This window comes from Propithecus coquereli, unplaced genomic scaffold (assembly GCF_000956105.1).
Source record: "Propithecus coquereli isolate 6110/MARCELLA unplaced genomic scaffold, Pcoq_1.0 Scaffold177, whole genome shotgun sequence".
Lineage (NCBI taxonomy): Eukaryota > Metazoa > Chordata > Mammalia > Primates > Indriidae > Propithecus > Propithecus coquereli.
In genome coordinates this window covers 4557099-4579632 of record NW_012142412.1, presented here as the reverse complement: position 1 = coordinate 4579632, position 22534 = coordinate 4557099, and the positions used below count along the sequence as shown (strand labels likewise).

Sequence of the window (22534 nt, the reverse complement as noted above, 5' to 3'; positions counted from 1 at the left end):
AAGGGGGACTCCACCACACCTGTTTTCATCCTGTGTTACCAAGCACAGAGCTTGGCAAATCAGAGGATTCCATGAATGTTTGTCGAATGAATGAGCTGGTGAGTGAGCTGCATAACCACCACCAGCGTATATGTGCGGGGAGCGGCTGTCCTACGCAGCATTCCTGGTGGTGGTGACATTCAGCTGTACCTGTTGTCTCCCACGCTGGACCTTGCAGGTACTAGACCTTCAGTGCCTCAGCAAACGCTTTGATTTTCTTACCCGAAAAAGCCTGTCACATGTAACATTACTACTCTTGGTCATTAGACTATTGCTTTCTGTTCCACTAGAGACAGCAAGGTGTTTTATGCCTCCAGTTGTGAGGAAGAAGTCCGGCTCAGCTAGCCCCTCCTTCAATTTCCTAAACGCCATCCTTTTAAGAGTCCGGCTTGTGCAGTTTCGTGGCGTTGTCTGCACGCTTTTTGTCGCCGTGGCTGTGCTCCTGCATCCTTGCCTTTGCAGGCCTGTCCCTAAGCAGTGCGTCCTCAAGCTGTGTGTCCAGCCTTCTCCATTGTCTGTGCTCTGCAGGACTCAGGGGCAGCAGGTCCTTTCCTGCACTGTGGTATGACTCGGTGACAGCTGCCTGTTGACATTGAGCTGCCATATCCCCATTGCAAATGGATCCGAAAGGAGGACCGTCGTCTGGGCAGACAGTCTTTTTGTTACCCAGGACATTTTGTAAGAATACAGTGCACCCCACAAACACTGGGGTAGAGAGTGGGCTGTCACTGAGACGCCACGTGTGGAGGCTGGTGAGGAGCAGGCGTTCCCTGTACTGCTCCATTCTCTGCCTTTCTAGCATCGCGCAGCACTTTTCCTCTTTACGAGTAAGGCACGTAGGATAGGCATGGTTGACTGCTCTTGTCATTTGGGCCGAGCACCTCCCCGGCGACCGTATTTCATGGCACCGAACAGTCTTGCCTCTTCTGAGCAGTGTTGAAATCATGGCACGGGCACAACAACGGGGCCAGGAGACTGGGGTGGGATCCATGTGGTATCTGGTATCTGTCATCTTCTGTAACACTTACGTTCTTCCTGTGGAGATGGCAGAAGCCAGCGTTTTTGTCTCTCATTTAATCCATCTGGCCTCTCCATGTTGTGTGTGTCTGTCTGGATCAGGATGAAGCTTTGTATTCTGGGACCCATTATCCCCGAGGCCCTACCTGTGTTTGACAGGTCAGGGCATCTACAATCTGCTCCCTCTTCTATGCAAATTGCCTACCCAGCCTGGCTCTCAGCAAGCGACTTCTGCAGCCCCCGTGATAAATCAGTTTCTGTTGCTACCAAGAAATGCATGCAATAACATTGCTTTTTTTTTTTTCTTTTTGAAAAAATATATAATCCCATTTTTCATAATTAAAAATCACCAGAAATTGTAAGCCCTATTATCAATTTTCTAACTGCTCTTGTTGAGGTTGAGAAGGTGAAACACGGCAAAACCAAACATCTATTAATTGTACCTATTGATTTTAAAGATAGATCAAGTTCAGAATTTTAAATGTGAAAAACTTTATGCCTTGCAGCAGTGGAGACGTTGCTTTTCAGTAGCTTGTGTACTTTCTTATAGCATTCTTATTAGGAGATTAGAGAAAAGCATTGCTGTAAAATATGCATAATTTAGGTTGCAGTATGAGATTTGAAGAGACTAAGTTACATTATTAAGTCAGCTAATATGAGAGCTTCCAGGGAAACTTAGTTGTTGTTTTATTAGCTACAAAATAACATATTGCATTTGATACCTCAGATTTTCTGCTCTCGGCATTTACCCACATCTAGCCACCTTTCATCACCACCTATTTGAGCAAAAATAATGCAAATTAAGTCTAATTTTATCATAACCCATTAGATTGTAGTAAATCTACTGTGAAACAATGCAGGATTAGGTTTGAAAGTCAAAGTACTTTGTCAACTATTTCCTATTTGGTTAATCCATTTTAATGGGTAATTAAAGTTGACCTATAAAAATATTTGTTCTGAAATGCTAGTAAGAAGAATAACCGATCCTCTCATTTTATACCAATCTGTGTTTTTAAACCTGCAGTTTAAGAAAAGTAGCCGCAGTTAATTTTTAGGAAGTTTCTGAATGCTGTACGAGTGTGTGTATGGGAAGTAGCCACAGCTATTCCTAAAATTTCTTTTCCTAGGTAAAAAGTAAGTTAAGCAATGAAAGATTCACACCTGAAGTATTTGAATTATAGAATCCTCATTCCTAACCATTTTTTAGAGGAAAAAGTATTTAAATATTTGACCAAGATCACACTTAGGAACTGAATCTTGGAATATTTATCTTCTGATTCTTAGTCCTGTGCTTTTTACCCAGAATATTAAACAAACTTCCAAATGGGAAGTTACACTAAAGTTACCATTACACTGAAACTAATGTAGTTAAGTGTGTATTAATGAGTCGTGGCACCTAAAATCCGGTATGTAGGCTGCGAGAGTTCCCAAGGGCTTGGCGGTGATTCAACCCAGTGGGTAAACTAGCCCCTGCTCAGCAATGTGGCTAAGTGCCATTGTAGTGCACGGGCTAGCATGGCGCCAAACGAGGGGTGTCCAGCCTGTGTGCAGTTGGAGGGAGAGGCCAGGAGAAGGGTTCCCAGAAGGGGTATCGCTTGTGTTGCATGCTGTTGCTGGAGGGTCTTCGAGTGGGTGCATGGGGACACATGGAACATAAGGGATGAGGACCCTCTGTGGGCTGCGAGGCTTCCGAGCTCTATTAGGTTGCTGTGTATGGGGCAAAGGAGAGCGTAGTGAAGAATGAGGTTTCAGATGGAGACAGAGAGCAGATGACAGCCAGCCTATTTTCAGTTATTTACATTTTATCCTAAGGACCTTAAAAAGCATCCGAAGCATTTCAAGTAAAAGAATGTGCTTGTTGGGGCCCCGGGGTAGAGGATGGGTCAGATGGTAAGTAGCAGTGTCGGTGGAAAGGAGATCTGCTCTGGGACAGGAGTGAGTGATCCACGTGAGTAACGATGCTTGGCGGTGCCAGAGGAAAGGGAGGAACTGCGTCTACACGCTCAGCATCTCGTGCATAAAGATGGATGAAGATGATCTGATCTCTCTCATTAGCACTTCCAGGCTCAGAAATTCGAAATCATCATCTCGCTGTATAACTGCTCCATTACCAAGCTTGCTTAATTTTCTCTCGTGAAATCTAATCTCGCCCCTTCTTTCCAGTCTAGCCTGGGCCTTCATTATTTAATATCTGAAGTTATTGTTAGAATCTCCTGACTGGTCCTCTTGTCTCCAGATTTGCCCAGTAAGCTCCGCAATCATGTTCTGAGAATCCCTCAAACGTCTGTGCTCATCCTCGCCCACACAGCGCACTCTTCGTGACGTATCTTCTTTCTCCCCGACAACTTTCCCCTACCTTCTAACACGCGTATGTTTGACGCTCATATTCCTCCTTCAAGAAACTTTTTCCTGAACAACCTAGTTTCTCTAAAGCCCCAACTGATGATATAGAATGTGTCTGAGACTTCTTAGTATAGGTATGTTTTTAACATCAGAATGTTCTTTTGGATCCTGCAGTATAGATTATATTTCTTGACAGTTAAGAATGTAGGCTTCTGGGGGACAGGCATACTGATTTCTCAGAGAGATAAAAAAAAAAAAAGCAAAATAGAACATTGTTAGCCATGCACTATTTTATCATATCTTTACATTTTTATGTTATTTTTGTTTTGTTTGTTTTTGTTTCTTCGCTTAAAAGAGTTTGAGCAGTGGCCTGGAATCTCTTTGACTCCATAAATAACGTTTCGAATGTGGCTCACACAAACATTTGACATCAAGCTTACTCCTGACTCAAAGTTTTCAGTGGCAATTCCTCCAATAGGGCTATGAATATCAGTGCTCTCATTTGGGTTGTATAGACAGTCCATTTGGTCAGAATTGTGTTGGTTTTTTTTTTTTTTTTTTTAAAAAAGCTGTCAGCTTCCCTGTAAATTGTCCCCATGGACAGAAAACAGCATCCATTTGGGCCACGATCTGGATGTTAAAATCAATTGGACACCAAAAACAAATTTGCGAAGGTTAAGAAAATTGAGGATGTGACCCTCATTGTGCTTGTCCTGTAGGATAATCTTGGGAAGGGAGGTGACATTCTACCGTTATCTTTGGGAGCATTAGAAGAGTAATCCTATTGTTTTTGTCCCTCGACCCACATAGACTGAGAGATTTTTTTAAAAAATGAAATAAACCTATTTTTAGAGTGTCTGAGGAGTCATCTGTTTGAACTTTCTCCAGCTGCTGAAACCCCCTCTGCAATACCAGTAATAAATGTCACCTGATTCCTTGACAGCTTTTTCTCCACTCAGTCTTCATCTAACCACTTAGTATTCTCACCCCACATATTAGTATAAAAGCTCTGAAGTCTTCCTGTTTCATGCCAGCTTTGTGTGTGTGTGGGGGGGGCAGTTAATTTTTTGGTATTCAGAAAAAGCGAAGTTATCCTACTGCCAAGAGCTCATCATTCTAATGTTAAAAGTCAGAGTCCAGAACGGCAGATCCTGTTATTCGACACCATCTGTATCACTAGCTGTTCATTTCCTACATCCTTCTTCCTCTTCCAAAGTCAAAATATTCAACTAAAATAAGAAATAAAAATAATATTTATGTCCCCAACGTTCTTAATTCCTACACCGGAATATGCAGTGCCTGGAGTCCAGTCCTCACTTGTTTTTGTTATGTTATATTTTTACCTAACATTAATAAACAGAAATTGCTAGTGGTCAGTGGATTTACTAAATCTAGTGAAATTTTCCATTACTGATGTCTCATTTTAACTAACTTTAAAGTTTAAGAAGGAAGCTTGTGAAGACACGGTCACTCTGTGTAGAGTTCTTACGTTCGATTCTTTGTCTTCCCAAGTCGATTGTAAATTGCCATAAATTGGATCTGTGTTTTGATCATTAAGTATTCCTAATTCTAGGGTAGTTCTTTGTAAATATGGAGTGATAAAGGGCAGTTCTTCATATTGTTGGTTATTTGTTCAATCATTTGATCATTCACTGAAATATTTAGCAATGATACTTCTTGGGCCTTGCCTTCAGAGGAGGGTACTTCTTGAGTTTTAAATAAGTAATGTAGTGTTACGTTATCATTTTAGCTTTGTATGTCTCTGTTAATATCTATTGAACAAGTCATTTAAATATAGTAGCAAAGCTGAACAAATCATTTAAATCTAGTGAGATTGTCCAAGCTGGCTAAAACGATGACATTAACTCCTAACTCTTGCTCTTGTGATAAATGACACTGTAGATATTCCACGGATGTTCTGAAGTTTGGTTTATAAAATGTACCTGTTAGTATGCTTTCCATTACATTTAATAGAAAGCCCAACTCAAACCAACCCCAATGATCAGGAAATACATTGTCCTACATAACTGAGTTCCAGAGTTGGGCAACTTCAGGGATTATTGATTCTACAGTCTAGTGGTGTCATCAGAGAACCAACATCTTTCTGCTCCTTCCACTCCATTATCCACAATTCAGCTATCTACAGGTTAGTTCCAGGGCTCAGGGGCTTTTACTTTCTTTTTCATGGCCAGCAGAGGGGAATGAGCCATCTCCCTAAGCATGGGGCTATGTCCGTATGATTAGGCCATTCTGGGTCTAATAACTTTGTACTAATAAGTCAACAGGGGTATGGCATCCACATGATTCACATGCTGGAAGTAGGTTGCATTCCTAAACACAGAGTTCCATTAGGAAGAAGGAGGTAAAAAATGGATTTTGAATAGCAACCAACAGAGATCATTACAGTATTAACAGTAGCATTGCTTCTTAATAGGAAAGAAAAAAAAAAAAAGGACTCTAATGCCCATGTGGCTTAGAGTCAACTTTTGACAGTAAAATGTTTGTAATGACTAAACAGAAGTATTTTATTTAAGGGCAGAAGCTGTAGAACTTTGAGCTTCAATTAATACTCAAAGTCATTTTCTCCATAATCATTAACACATAAGTGCCTGATCTTTTCCAAACTTCTTGGTGACCCAGTCCTAACATGATACCTTTCAGAATTGAGTAGCTTAATTTGTAACATGGAGTAGAATTTTAATTGAGCTACATTTGCATCTGTTGAAAACATGGTAATTAGGTACGTCTTAATTGCAGAATGACTGTTCTGCATTAAAGAGAAATGAGCAGCTTCATGCTATACCTTCTTTAAAAAAAGAAACTGGAAAGTACCCGTCTTTATAGGTAATCACATGAGAAAGTAGCTGATAGTTCAGTGCATAGAGCAGGTTCAAACAGGCAGAAATGTTGTCAAAAATAGAAATTTCTGTTTATTTGGAAGGAGATAATTATCTTTCTTTGTGCAGGCTACCTCCAAAAGGAAAGCAAATAACCTATAAAATTGAGCAGAATTAAAGAGAAAAAAAATTGAAATTTATATAGCATTTAAAATAGTAAACTATCTAAATATAGGTTTCTGATTAGTTCTTGCACTGTAATTCACTATATGAACATAATAGATCAGGCTAATAATATTACTAGAACTTATTTGAAAAATTGTTTATATGAGTATTTTGTGTTTTCTTAGTTTAAGGGAGTAAAAATTCTTATGTACCCTATATAGCTAGTATTAAACATACAAAGATTGGTATTAAAACTTGCAATTTGGCTAACGTATCAGTAAACTTAAAAATATACATAGTCTTCAAAAATTAAGCATGTATAACCAATTTATTTGAGCTTTTAAAAACCACAGTATTTCTGCATAGAGGCAGGGTAATGCGAGAGATTCTTATTTTTCTCTATCGATTAATTTCAAAGTTTGAAGCATATATAGTGCGATACCCTAAAAGAACATCTTATGTTTGTACATATGAAGCTACATATTGCTAAATATTTTTAATTAGTTGGCATTCAAAGAGATTAGTTAAATTAGTACACCCCCAGAAGAGTTTCCGTGATAATGTATTATCTAAATTAGAATGTTCAGAACAAGCAAAAAGAATTCTCAAATGCACAAGTATCATTTTAAACAGTTCGCTTGCTTGAGGCAAGAAACTGAGGGTAGGGGTTTTGATTTTATAAAATGAGGTTATAAAAACCTGAAGTTAATAAATGATTTGATAACTAACTTTACGTCACCCAATTTAGAAAATAAGTTGCATTACATACACCAGAAAATTATCATGAATATGAAAAGAACTGGCAACAAATATGACTTCAGCATATAGTGAGTTGTGAACGCACTGCCTTCTTTCTGTTCCCGAGCCAAGATCAAACATATGCCCCTTGAACCTCTGCCAAAACTATTAGGCAGAAAACTAACAGAATCACTACTGATACTTCCATTCATGATTTATGATAATGGTTGCTGCGAAAGACTAAGTCATTTACATTTATGGAGCGCATTGTTTTGTTTATAGTTTCAGACATTGTCGAGGGTCATAAAGTGCATTAGATGATACATACAGCACTAACAATAATAGGCTAAAATACAGCAGAACCGACTGGAGCTGGATCAAGTACAGTGGGCGCTCCTGGTGTTTCTGTAGTTGTGGTGTGGCCTGTCTTGTCCGGTTTGATTAGAGGAGTGTAGGCATTTTTCTGAAGACAGAAGAATGCTGGTACCCAGAAGCTGGGTAGAAGTTTGATTGGGATAAAGTCATGAGTCGGGTTTTACCAATTGTCTTGCAATTCCACAACTATTTATGAGCACCTGCTGTTTGCCTGGCCATCCTCAGTTTAGGAGCTTAAAGAAAGGGAGAGAGACATGTTTGAGATATCATCTGAGAAGTGCAATAATAAAAAATTATATTAATATATAGAGCTATGAAAGTAGAGATGAAAGGAGGTTTCCATGTAGGAATTATAGAAAACTCATTAGCATCCATTTATCTGGTTTGGGTATACCAACAGACCTAGGTTTTACAGCTCGCAAGAACTTTTGAAAATTGTTTTATAATGGTTTGGTCAATTATCTCAAAGGTCAAAGTAATGGTTTGCAAACAGAATGAAGCCACGTTCAAGGGTACTAGGTAAGGTGCTGCAGTCTTGCTTACGCTATATTTACATTCTTTTTGGGAGCTCTCCTTTGAAAAGGCTAGGCATAATTAGCAAGCCCTTGGGCGAGGTGCCAGGATATTCTTTCCCTGCTCTGTGTATACCACAAAAAGATCACAGCTTTCACTCAGCACTATTTGTAAGACTATGGACTTTCGTTAACTATGTGAATCTGAAAGTTGTAAATGGCTTCCTCTAACCAACCTGCACAATTAGTATTTATACATTAATATTAATGGATAGAGAGGAAAAAAGCAGATTTCCTAAAAGCCACAAAGTCCTTTAGAGGAGGGTGGCTCACAATTAAAGAAACCCCAGTACAGAGGGAGGTCAGCCTTCCTGAAGTCATTGATGTGGTTGCCTGCCAGTCCTAGAGTCCTACAGTTTTTTAAAAAACTATATTACGTGGACGTGGCTACGCCATCATTTCATATCATCTCTTTTCAGATTTGTAAGGGTTTAATAACAGAAAACCAAGAGATTGGGATTGTTTCAGCCGGTCTTCTTATACCCTTGGTATTGTGTGTTGCTAATTCAAGTGTCCCTTGCTGTTGGAGAGGTTATACTGAATTTTACTTGAAGATACGTGAACTTGACTTGAGGTCAGTTCTTTGCAAAGGATTAGGGAGAGACCTAATTGTTCCCTTTAGCACTGTGTGACAAGAAGCTCAACAACATCGATCTATATTTTCTTTGTTGATGCTGGAAAAAGAAAAATGACCTCAGAATTCAAGGAGTCACCTGAAGCCCCAATAATTCTTACTATATCTGGAGGACAACTTTAGGCAACTAATCTCAAAAGATTTCTGAAAATGGCTGTTAATATGTACATCTATGCTTCTTACTTAATAGAGAAATTCTTCAAGTTCTTTTGGTGGGTGGAAGCCTACTCGTAATTCTCGCGAACGCAGAGAGTTGGAGGTAATGAAGTACCCTTAGACCATGTGCTTACTAAGTGTTGGTTCAAGGAGTGGAACATTGTTATCACTAAGTAGATCTTCTATCTGCAGAGTCTAGACGAGTGCAGTTATGGGTTTACTGGTTTTCATGGCTCCATCCACCTCTGTTCAGCTGCCATGGTGCAGATAGGCATGCAAAATTGTTTAGGATTAGGACACGTAGTAGGCATTATTTCTGATGTTCGCCTTGTGCAAAGAAAAGTTACAGAGCCTGCGAAGATCTGTTATAGCTATAAACCAAAAAATCCACTCTTCCGTGTGCAGAAATCATAAATGGACATATATTTGGGAGCCTGAGGAAAGAAAACCTTTGTGCTGACTTTCGTGTAGTTTAGCAAATTAATGAGGGGCCAGAGTGTGTCTACCTTATCCTTACCCAAGAAGAAAGGAAGTCCTTGGGGAGAGGTTCCTTCTTTTCTTTCTTTTCGCTTTGCAAAGATAGCACACAGGACTCTCAGAGGTCTGCCCCGTGTAACGAGGCCATGCTGGGGCCCCAAGCAGCGCACGGTCTGTAGCCTGAAACGTTGCTGTGCGTGCAGCAGCATCCAGCCAGAGCGCTGCTTCTCTTTTGCCCTTGCTCGGCATACCATGTTCACAGAGGAGCACACACGTGCGCGGGAGGCACCCACATCACGTAGTGCATTCCAGCTCCACCCAGAATTTAACAGCATTGCCATCGTGTTGATGGCAGGGCCATGCTGCAGAAAAAATGTGAGAAAGTAAAGTCCTCACGTGTATTTTAGCTTCTTTATTTTTGTTGCTTTGGTTCACTGTGTTCCTGGTTTTTTTTTTCCTCCCTCTTTCCTTCCAAGTGGAAGAAGACACAGAAGAAAGTTCAAGATCAGGGAGAGAGTCAGTATCCACGGCCAGTGATCAGCCCTCCCACTCTCTGGAGAGACACATGAACGGAAACCAAGAGAAAGGCGACAGGACCGATCGGAAAAAGGATAAAACTGGAAAAGAGAGGAAGAAAGAGAGAGATAAGGAGAAAGATAAAATGAAAGCCAAGAAGGGGATGCTCAAGGGCTTGGGCGACATGTTCAGGTAAGTCTTCACGAGCATAAACCAGAGCTTCCCTAAACATACACAAGCGCGAGAGTAACAAAAAAGTACTAAAAGCCGGTGTGCTGGCGCATACCTGTAGTCCCAGCTACTCGTGACACTGAGGCAGGAGGATTGCTTGAGTCCAGCCTGGGCAACATAGCAAGACCCCTGTCTCAAAAAAAAAAATAATAATAAGTAAAATAAAAAGTACTTGAAAGCACAGATTTGAAAACATTATCTTTCAGGTTACCCAAAATTTGTGTATAATTTCCAGCTACTATATTTTTACTTTCTTAAGGATTTCACTGGAATATTGCAGACCATTTTAACAGCCTTAAAGATGATACCTTGCCAACTGTGTAAATAATTGTTGGGAGGAAGGAGGGACATGTCTGTATCTTAGTTATGCATAAGAGTAAAAGCCCCAGTGAGACAAAGGGCCATTAAAGCACTGTTTGTTCTTTTTTGTGTGTGTGAACAATGGTTCATTATTTAAATCTAACACAGAGCTCAAGTTAGTGGTAGCATTTAAAGGTTCGTTAATAACAAGTCTAATAAAAAATGTTACAAATAGACCTTCAATTAAGCTGTGTTGATTAATTTAATACTTATTACTTCAGTCTGTAAAGATTTCATTAAATGTAGTCTCTGGCTGTCTCTTGACAGTTGTTTTTGTGTCCCTAAATTATACTCTAGGATTACTTAGCATATCATTTTTTTACAAATCATCGCTATACAATAAAAGTGACAAGTTGTTCAGAAGTTGCACTGAAACTCTCCCATAAATGTTCGTCTAAGGAGATTTATAATATTCGGGCATTTAATGTTAAATATAAAGATTGCTTGATTGTTCCATAAATTAAACCCCTAAACATATCAAGATGATGGTTTAAAATTGAAAACATGCCCACAGCCACTTGACTTTTCAAAAAGTAGTTATCCTGTGTTATGAATCCCTTCCTTTTAACTTTCTTTTAATTGCAAAATGTGAACACGAGTTTTTATTTTCATAGACTTTCTTGATTTATAATCCTGAGGTTGACCTCAATAATTCAGGGAGTTATAGATTAAGTCAGGCCTGGAAAGTCCTAGAATCGTGGCCCAGCCTGAAGGCTACGCGGACAGCAGATGCATTCTGTAGATGTCTGATCAAGCCAAGTGCAAGGAAGAAGGAAAGTGACTATAGACTTCCATGGACACAAAATCTGGCTTCTTAGCACTATTTTCTTATTTAAATAGGATTGGATTTCTGTCTCCCAGTGCTTTAGAACATTGGGATTTTCGTAGTTTTCCATTAGAGCTTTTCTTATTTATATACTGTTCCTTCTGAGTGCATTCTCAGTCAGATCATCTTTCTTTATTACATTGCGTGTCCAAGAATCCTACAGGATGAAATTACTCTAACTGCCACTTTATTTTCAGTTTTTGTGTTAGCCAGGGGATTTCATTCCTTATATGCAAACTGACAGCTCATAAACTGACACCTACATAGTGCACAGAAAAAAGGCTGCTGCCCACCAATTAAAATGTAAGGAATTTGTGCTACGGTCTTCTTTACATTAGAGAATAAGAATTGGGAGCAACTTGCCCCGAGACCCGCGGCACACTCCTTTCCCGGGGCTCTCTTGATGTCTTAGTGAGAGCTAATAGTTAGTTTTCATTCATCACCAACATTTATCTGATGGATATGGTTCTCTGTTCCTGTTGTGGGGTAAAAAAATAAACTTCTAGTGTCTTAGAATTACATTCATTATGAATGATCTTTTTCTGTAACTTGCAACTCCAGACGAGAGGTCTACAGGGGAGCTTTCTGTTTGGGGTCAGAGGAGTGGGGAGTTTGGAGAAAATGTATGTTATCTCCAAAGGACCCTGAAGAACAACACAACACAACTCTCTTTCCGCTAAAAGTGCTGTCAAACACTACATGATGTTTTCTCTAGATCTAACTCTACAGACTGTGCCTATCACTTGTAAGGAATGCCAGCTTTGTGATGGAGGAGTTGACCCTTCATAGTCTTGGTCATCAAATTCTATGTTCAGGTGCAGGGGCTGAAGGCTTCTTCTAAAAATTAGGCCAATATTCTACCAGTGTTTAAGAATGGCTGGTATGAAAATCGTGCCCATCTACCCTTTCCTGGGCACCTAGCATTAGCGGTTTGCTCAAGTCAGCTCATACTGGCTTGGGAGAGCCAGTTGTTCTTGTTGTTAAACACAGCCATTATTAAAAATGAAATAAATTATCTTAAAAAGGTAATTGCTCAAAATTCCTCACTTCCTAATTATGTTTACTATACTACGGTCTCTGATTTTGAGATTATTTACACCTATTGTATGGGCGTGATGCTAACACTATGGACTGGTGGGTACTACACAGCTCTCTCCGGTTCCATGTTCGGTGACGACATGCTGGTAGCCAAAAATCTGCCATGGTGGGAGTATGCATACCTTGGAAGTCTGTGAATTTCATGAAAGAGAGTTTTTTTTTCCCCAGGGGAGCAACATACCACCTCATCTAGAATGTAAATACGTCTTTTGGCAGAGTTGTAGCATCTTGACTACTATACCTGGACATGGTTGGGTTTTATCTAATTGCAAACTGCTGCTTCAGCCCTTTGGGGAAGCACTGAAGCTTGCCAAATACTGCTCCTTGAAATGAGCTGAGAACAATCTATTAAACATAAAGTAAGCTTTTCGTTTTATTGGATGTTGGTTCTTGCTCCACCCTTCACACCATCATTACACGCCATTAGTGTTTGAGAAGACTCTTAGCTTTAAGAGTGTCACTTTCTAAACAACCCTCTATGCCTACTGGATCTGATTATTTGAAACTAATATAACCTCAGGTTGATACTTTCATGTCATCTTACGTTATCTCTTTTTGTTGTTGTTAAACAACATGGTGTGGGGAATACAGTAAGATTTTAAAATTAATCTCTTCCTTTCTCTTTATTCTTTTAAGAAGACTAGGGTGTGATTTCCTTAGCAGTGTTGCTTTTAAATAGCTTAATCAGAATGAGTATGTGCATATACATTTCTTACAACAGTTTGAAAGTGTTCAAATGTGGCAGGCCAGTACAGGTCTAAAGTACAAAGCAGGGGTGTGTCTGTGTGAGTTATGTTTTTGTTTTTGTTTTGTGGTTCAGATAACAAAAAGAGCAGACTAAGGGTAAACGACATTAGATATTGGGAGTCAAGCTTTCTAGATAAATGCCCTACCATCCTACCCCCCACCCCCACTCCCACACATGCACTATTTCTACCTGTGCAGGTGGTCTGCGATTTTTAGTTAAAATATGATAAGGGCCAAATGGATGGCCCCTATTTTAAAAATTGTACCAGAGGAAATGATGATACCTCACGTAGGTATTTTTAGTCATTGGCATATACAGACGACATGGTTTTCTGTTTCACACATTGAATGGGAGTCACAAAAATGATTCCATTATTGATAAACAGCTGTAGGAAAGGATGTTGCGAGTCATAGGAATCACTCTTCTGTTTATAAATTATGGAGTATATGAAGTGCACAGGCCACCTTAATGCAAGTTTTCAATCACAAATTTACATCTACAAGGCATCAAATAACGAATGTAAAGTGTTTCATGTTCGTATTAATTTCTCCTTGTACGTCCTACATCTTCTTTTGCGCTTAAGGAGCTCCTGCTGCCTTAATTAAAATGGCTTTGTGTCTAAGAAACCTTGTGTGCTTACAAAACAGGTGAACACGACTCGCGCATGTAATCATTCTGCCTGTGCAGGGCAGGGCAGAGGGAGGGCGGGAATCTCCAGTCTTGGCCATTCCTACTTCACACTGTAAGGGATTTCTGAGAATTCTGCAATTATATGAAATTGTCACTGAAGAGGGAACTCTAAGTATGTACTTTAGAAGGAGGGAGATGTGTTGATTAATGTTTTAAATGTGTTCGTTCTTAAAGGAAAGCAACAGCATTTGAGTGACATGTTTTTACCTTCGTTTTCATCTCCAAATTGAAATAACCGGCAAGATAATAAAATGCATATTCTTATATATTAAGAATTTAAAATGATCGGTTCTGGGATTTTTTTTTTTCTCCCCAGCCGTAGAGTAAGTGCATTTTGATACTGCTTTGCTGCAATATTTAAACTGTTATTGTTTGAACCGAAGGTCCTTAGAAGTGGCCTCATCGTACATGTTTCAGATTGTGTCTTGCTCTTGTGTGTATGCGACAGCTGAGAACCTATCGCCGTGGATAGCTAAAGCACAAGTAATGTTGCTGTGTTTCCATTACAATGGAATCCTCCAGTTACATTTAAAATGATTACTTGGGGCCCGGCAGCATTGTTTTATTCAGTTTTGGAAGAGGAAATAGATAATTTAGTTTGAAACTCTGTTTGGTGGAAATCAGATATAATCTAAAAAGGAAAATACAGTAGTATGACTGTTTTCAGAACACAATGAGCAAGATCAGATTTTAACGCTTAATGTTGTCGTTTGGATTGCACGTCTTAAGCTTGTGAGAGAATGACAAACACGAGTTGTCGTTGCTGTCCTTACCTGTGCGTACTAACTGTGTGTCTGTACCGTGTTTCTCATTTAGCCTTGCCAAACCGAAGCCCGAGAAGAGATGAACAACAAACCCGATTCAAAAAATGTCTTGAACAGCACATATTGCACAGTTGTTTTTTTTTTTTTAAAAAAAACAAACAATAAATTTACTTTTAATGAATTCTTAGTGGCTGTTGACGAATTTTGTTTACGACATCAGCAGTTTTGATGGTTTAGTAATTTTCGTTCTTAATCAATTTGGAACTTTTTGATCTTGATTTCCAGCTTGGGGGTTTAAATTACTGCTTGAAAAGGCAGACATGTTTTTTTTTCCCCCATCATTTTTTTATTAGCCCCTTTTCATAGTGGAAGACCATGGTCCTAGCTGCTGGCGTACTCAGAAATCTTCAGCATACACCAGTTGGATGTCAGAGCTTTCAAGATTATGTAAAGTGCCACTACCAGTTTGGTTTTGTCGTGTGACCCTGTGGTGTGGGGGACACAAGCAGATGTCACAGGTGACTCAGGGCGGGGGCAGTGAGCTGTGTGGGTGGAACTAGTCTCCCATCAGGGGTAAGATGCTATGGGGCAAATTGATGACCAGAATGGGACAGTTCGAAGGGCCTTTTTGGCAAGGGTTAGTCCCTCTATGAGTTACAGTGTTTAGACAAAAAATGATGGGTGGGTGCTTAGGAAAACCAATTTCCGTGCTCAGGGATGGCTGAACCAGCAGGTTCTTCCAGTGTGAGAAAGTAGAGCTACTTTGGCACACAGCAGCCCGGAGGTTTTGCTGAGACCACGTGTTATGAGAGCACTTCCTCGTTCATAGATGTTTCTGGAAGGAGGAGCCTGCCTGGCCAAGTGTTCTAACCAGAGCTCCAAATACTAGTGCAGGTGGATCTCAGACAGTCCTTGCTTGAGAAGGAAGCCTTGTAAGGAGCCTTAATTCACGACCCCTTCATTATTCATGGCCCCTTGGGATTTTAGACAACGTCTGTATTTAGTTAGCTCTGTCTCCTGAAACTGTTAGAATTGCATCCTAATTACAAATAAATGTGAAGGTGAAAAGGAAACCCATTTGATAAAGGGTGTTATGGAATCGGGGTCGGGTGCCTGGGAGGAGGATTTAATTGCTCTGACTTGAGAGGAGTTTGCATCTCCCCTCACCCCCCACCCAACCAAGAGAAAGGCAGCCCTCACCTGTGAGCTAGGAAGGAGGCACACGGAACAGTGTTTATTTGCTCATGTCAGAAGTATCAGGGCTTGGGTTTTTTTTTATGACTCAGGCCTGATTGCCGCAGGGATTAATGTAAGCGCTTTCACATTGGTAAAATTAAGCAGCGCCCCGTGCAATCTGCTGGTGATTTAAGGAACGCAGTTAAAATAAGCCTCTCTAAATGAAACACAGGAGCAATTCTTGGTAACGAGAAGAAAGAGTTTGAAAAGGGAGATTTTTACATGATTCTATTTGTTTTCTTGTTTGTCACCTGGACAGAGAACAGCTCTGTTTTATAATTACACATCCTGGGTGGTTTCCTTATTCCTCATTCGGAAGAGGTTCCGAATCTGTAAATTACCCAGGATTTTAATGTATGCTGCTTTTAATTTGAATCTGAAACAGAGGTTCTTGTTTTTAACACAGGAAAATAAGTGTCAGACTGACCTGTTAGCAAAGACGAGTTCTAGGCTAGCTGATAATCATATCCTTCAAGTATTCCTCTCTTCCTTGTTAGCAGTTTTAAATAGAGAACCTCTGACATCTGCAGCATCGACGGCGCTCAAGCCGACTGCAGAGGAAGCCCGGGGAGGCACAAAGCGTGACGGCTGGGCCTCTCTAAGACCTTTCCTGACGTTCTCGAACATTTCTTTTCCATAGACCTGCGGCGTGAATATAGAACGCAAGTGTCAAGGATGACACCTACTTTATAGTCTCTGTAAAGCAAACCTTTTCGTAAAAGAAATTTTTGACAGTTCTGAGATGCTAAGTCAATTTCAATTCCAGATTGTGTAGAAAATGGAATCTTTTTTTTTTCCTGCAATTGATGTGAAAATTGAAGCCTAGTGACTATTCACTTTCTAATAACACGGGGTAAATAAATACCATCACACCATTAAAAAACATACTGGAAGGCAGGCTTGGCTAATGACGCACCACAACGTAGACTGGAAATTTTCTTTCTGGATGTTTTTATTTGTTGCCATTAGAGGCTCTGTATCCTTTGCATTACATATAATAGGTCAAGTGCATGTTATTTCTAAATATTTTTATCTAGCCGCGAGTTATTATATAAAGGTAATTGTTTTATTCTTACAAGCAGTCTTTTAAAGAATGCACTGGGGGAGTGTCCTCTTACGTAATTGAACGTTGGATGGTTTTCTTCTCACCCATGTTTGATAATAGCCGATTTAGAAACGAAAGACTAAAATGAGATTAGGTTTCAGATCATAGTGAAATAAGCATGTCTCCTGTTAACCTTTCTGTTTGATTTTTTTTTTTTTTTGATGGTTGAGTCTCCCTCCCATCAAGGTTAGACCCCCAAGGCTGTCTGACCCTCCCTCCCCTCTTCCAGATCATTGCTCCAGCAATTCTGTCTTCTCTCTTCCGTGTCAGCGGTGACTGCTCTTTTCCACCGGATCATTCACACTGTCCTACGCCATGCCATTGTTTCCTCCATCTTAGAGAATAATCTCCCTCGGCCCCGCCTGCCCTTCGCATTTGCTCTCCTGCCTGTCATAGCGAACTCTTTCATAAACTTGTATTTGCTCTCTCCATCCTCCCATTCTCTCTTGAACTCTCTTCATGAATCCTTCATCCCCTTCCACAAAGCCTGCTTCTGTGCGGGTCACCAGTGGCGTTGGTCACCATTGGGCAGTGCCTGTCCGCTCTCGTCTCTCCTCTGGGTCTACCAGAGCACCTGGCATGTTGATCATTGCTCTCTGTTGGGTCTCCTTTGCTAACCTGTGCCATTCTCCCTCCTCCAGGTACTGGAGTGCCCTGGGGCTCGGTCCTCCATCCTCTTCTCTTTTTCTCTTTTCGGTAACACAGAATTGTGCTATTCTCAGGAAACAGACCCTTTGCGCTCTACATACAGTCTATAGGCAGATGGCTCCCAGATTCACATCTTCTGCCTGGGCATCTTCTTTGAACTCTTGATTCGTGTTTGTATGTGGATCCAACCACCTTCTTGACATGTTCATGTGAATGTTGACCAGAGCTGAACCTTGACATGCTGCCAACTCAGTTCCCTATTTCCTCCCCTAGACCTGCTCCTGGGAGCCCTCCCTTTCTCAGAGATCGGCAACTCTGTCTTTTCAGTTGGTTCCATCCAAGACCTTGGAGGAATCCTTGACTCCTGTTTCTTTCCATATACCCCACATTCAGCTTACGAATGCACAAAAGCAAACGCCCATTGGCTCTGTCTTCAGCACACAGCTGCAGCCCTTGTCCCTCCAAGTCACTCAGAGGAAAAGCGAAACCCTTAGTCACCCATCAGGCCCTGCAGGACCTGCCCTACCGCAGCTCTCTCGCCTTGCTCCTCCCCTTCCCTTGGCCAGCTTCGCTCTACTTCCCTGAACCTGGCAGGCCCAGCAGAGCTTTTGTTCTTGCTCCTTCTTCCCGAATATTCTCTCCTCAGATGTCTACAGGCTCCTCGCACACCTTTTAGCCTCTTTGTTCAAGTGTCCACTTTTTGGGGAGGGGGGCTCTATCCAGAATTGCAAACCGCTCTCCCTCCCACCTGGATGCTCCCTGTCCCATGCTTTGGCATTGTTTTTCTCATTTGCACTCACTCCTACTTGCCATATGATCTATGCCACTTACTTGGTTTAATTGTAGGTTGACAGTGGCAGGGAAAGTCAACCCTTTTGACCCCTGCTGTGTCCCTGGCATTCTGCCTGGTGTGTCATCAGTGCCCAGTACGTGTGACAGATGCCAGTCACCCGAATCCCTTCAGTGGCTGGTCTTGGGAGGCACCACTGCATCTCCATTTGGGCCAGCGGGAAGTGCCCCGGGCGTGACAGCACCTCGGAGCAGCCCCCAGCCCACCTCCCACGGAAGCTGGTGCGAATGTTCCCTGGGCCCCATAGCCCTTAGGTTTATGATGCTAAGTCACAAGGTCTACACCCTTGGCCCTGAAAGGTGGTCCTGAGACCAGGAATGTGGCAGGACCTGGGAGCCTGTCAAATGCGGAATCTGAGGCCCCACCCTAGATCTGCTGATGTCAGAATCTGCAGTTGGACAGCCCCGGGGACTCCTGTTCCTGTTCCAGGATGAGAGCACCACCCCGACCCCGCTCCCAGGGCTCGCCCGTGAGGTTGAACTCCGCTCCCCACAGCATGACAGCTGGAGAGCACTCCATGGCTGCCTTTCCTTCCCCCTCTGACACTTCCACGCCCCTCCTGGTGTTCCTTCCCCCAGCCCACCGCCCTGAATCCTCGGCTCAGGGTCTGCTTCTGGTCAAGTCTAGACTAAGATGACAAGTATGTGTTGAACGAATGAATAAATACATAAAAGGTCCAGAGTAAGTAATAGATGGCGCATGGGAGAAATTTCTATTGGGGTAATTTTGTAATTTTTGACAAGTGTTCCTACTAGGGCATCTTTGGGCAGAGACGTCACTGCCGGTGTCTCTGCCTTAGGTGTGCATATGCCTGGGACAAAAGAGATAATCCCTGAATGAGCAGCCTCTTCCTGCTCCATAGATCTGCCGAATACTCTTTGGTTTCTTGTTGAAGTTACCATTTTCCTGCCGTGAGCGGCCATACGTGATTTAAGTATCCCGTTACATCAGACTCACAAAAGAGATGCTGTGATTGCCAAATTAAATCCTTCATGTTAGGCAATTCCCGACTTTCAGGCTGAGGGTTGTATAGTTGAGGGGTGACAGATTCAAGCAAGGAGTTAATGTCAAAATAACCCTGTTCAAGTCTTCCTAAGCCTCAGAACATCAGGGTCCAGGAGATGGTGGGAGATTCTGTCCTTAAAAGAGTCAGAACCTTGGTTTTACTCCTCACAAGCTTTGTGGGCAGCCGCTGCAGAGAGGTTGAGTTAGTGGGTGAAAGGCTTCTTCCTTCCTGAAGGCCAAAGCCGGGACAGCTCACAGACAACCTCTGCCTCTACAGGAGGGGGCCCTCTGGGGCTTTCTTTGTCTCCCTACTGCCTGGTCTCCACGTACTCAGTGGAGGCACCTGGGGCCTGGAATCTTCCCGACTGCACTCTTAAAGGAGGTACAGTGTGATGGGGTGATGGTAACCTCACCTCCCTGGTTTCTCCTTCCGGGACGTTTATAATAAGTATATTGTACCTTCCATTTCTTTTGTAATGAAAATATCATCTTTCTCTTGAGTTATGTAATAATTTGAGTCTTTAAAACAGGAAATGAAGGTATAACTTTAGATTCTCTGTTCATACAAAGGAACAGAGACTTCGAAATGAGCTGAACTGATGGAAACCAACTCTAAAACATCCCTACGTGCTATGTTAAGGTTCCCCTGTTTCCACTCTTCCAGTTAGTTAGAGGGATATTCATTATTCCTTGGCCCACATTTCTACTTTGTTGGCTGACATGCTGGTCATCGTGCCTTCGCCTACCGAGGAAATGCATTCCTCATGTTACCTGCTCCGCCCAGGACTACAGTGAGTAGTTAGCATTCACTGCGTGTTGGACACTCTGCTAAGAACATTATTTTCAAGAACCCATTTAATCCTCATAACAACCCTAAAAGATGCTAATTTTAGCCCTATTTTATGAATAAACCAAAACATAAATGTTCGAAGAGGTGAACCAACGTGCCAAAGTCACACGGTGATCGCGTGGGAGGGCCACACCAAATTTGAACACTTGGCCGACTTCCAAGGCTGTGTTCCCTAACCACTCTGCTGCACCATCTCAGCCTTCCTGCCCCTTTGGGTGGGTTATGCTGCCCCCAAAACCCATGTGGGAGCCAAGATTGCTATGAAATCGATCCTGTAACGTGGCATTGCTATTGTGTATGCTGTGAAAAAACAAATTCTTGCTAGCTTGGAAATGTGGAAGTTAGTATCTTTTGAACCTGACTTTTAAGTGTTATTCCTACTTGATTTCTATAGCTTTCTCCATCTATGGTCCTTTCTCTCCCCAAAATAATTCTCAAGGATTTTATCGCTAATTAGAAACTTGCCAACTGCCATGTCCCTCCCCCCCTTAACTGACTCAGATCTGTCTATACTGTGCCTGGTGGCAATGTCCCCTGCTTCAAAACACTAATGAGGATGATTAAAAAAAAAAAAATGCTAGCTTCCCTCCAGCTCTTTTCTTTCATGATGGCCTCGTGGTCCTATAAATGCTCTGGCTCCTTTCGTGTTTTTATACCTCATTTTCCCCTTCCTGACTGCATACCTGCTTGTACATCAGATCTTGCTCCGTTGCTGCTGTCTCTTTTATTTTCTCCTGTTAAACAATTTTGAGGTCATTCTTTTCCTTGGGATATGTCAGCAGTCTTTGCTGCTTCTACTCATCCTTTTGGTGTTGCCCTGTTCATGCCCCCAGGTCACAAAATCGCCTGATCCTTGGCTGTTTCATGGGGACCGCAGTTCACCTCTTAGGGGTTTACTCCTTGGAAGGCTGTTTGTGCGCAGGGTCACCTGCCTCGCACCTGTCTGGCAGCCTTAAACCTGGCTTTTGTAAGTTTCCACTGACTGCTGATTGCTGGAATTTTATCTAATTCCTGCTTTCATAATGAATTTTAGTCCTTAGGAAAGCATCTCAAGTTTAATTCCTAGAATTTCAGGTTCCTTTTCTTTCCTTTTTTAAAAAAAATGTTATCTCATTTTAAGGTAGAGTGCTAAAAACATTTTTCTAATTGAGAAAATGATAACATCTGTTTATCTCAATATAGCTTGATTCTGGAATAGTTTTAAGAAAGTGAACTTTAGACTAACTGTAGACAGGTACTCTGACAGGATGGAAATTGTCCTTTTATGTTCTTCCTAGGGCATAGCAACAGCCAGTTGCGTGCTGTCACTTAGAGCACAGTGGCAAAGCAATGATGGTCACTTAACGCTGAACACTCTGCTGCCACGTGAGTTGCCCTACCCATACCAGGGAAAGGTGACTGCCCTAAAACAAACCTGGTTTGATGCGTCTCCACATTCAGGTAAGTATATTTGCAAAGGAGCAGTAAACATCCTGATGGGCAATCTGATTTCAGCACTTAATGATGAGTGTCCCATTAAAGATTAACTTTTACTGCTCCTTTGCAAATTGGCGGATGTGAGCTGCCGATCTGGGGTCCAGGCAGTCGTCAGCTTGTGACACATCGCCTGATTCCCTAGAGAGGTGCTTCTGGCACCTCGTGGGGGGCTGGCCATGGCTCCTGGCTCTGACTGCCTTCCCCGGGGAGCAGCTCTGTCTCTCATACCCAGCCCCTGTTCTGTCTCTCCACGCCAGCTGTAGTGGTTTATGACTCTGAAACCTGCTCAGGAGATCGATGCATCTGCATAAAATTTTACCTGCCTTGTGCAAAAAATAAATGACCTGGGCAGTAAAGCAAATTCTGAGCATTTTCTTACTCACCTGGCAAAAATTATTTCTAATGATGAGCAGGTGGATTTTTTTTTTTTTTTTAGTCCAAGCCTGGTTATGGAGTGGGTATGATGTTTTTAGTAATTGCGAGGTAAAACCACTCATCTTGTACATGCAGCAGATCTTTGCTGGAGTGCCTGCTGCATCCTAGGCACAGGCGAGGTGCGAGGGATGCAGTGGTGGATACAACCGAGAGATGACAGCCACTGAGCAAGCAGGTGCTACTCCCATAGGCCTCGTGAAGGGGGAAGAGGAAGTTGGTGAGAACTTCCGGCCGTTGGGCCTGGCCCAGAGTGGGAGGCAGAGTGTGCCTCCCGCCAGAAAATGTCTTCAAACTGAGACCCAAAAGATGTTTTGAGTTCTCTCACTGATCCTTCAGTGTTTTG

General features: G+C 41.9%; 1 protein-coding gene across 1 annotated transcript in view; it reads left to right on the top strand.

Moving 5' to 3' along the window:
• PARD3 (par-3 family cell polarity regulator) overlaps positions 1–22534 on the top strand; it is a 714541-nt gene that overhangs the window by 507013 nt on the left and 184994 nt on the right. Inside the window, exon 18 of the mRNA XM_012642182.1 lies at positions 9830–10061. Coding sequence (XP_012497636.1) covers positions 9830–10061 — 232 coding nt within the window. The remainder of the gene's footprint in view (positions 1–9829; positions 10062–22534) is intronic.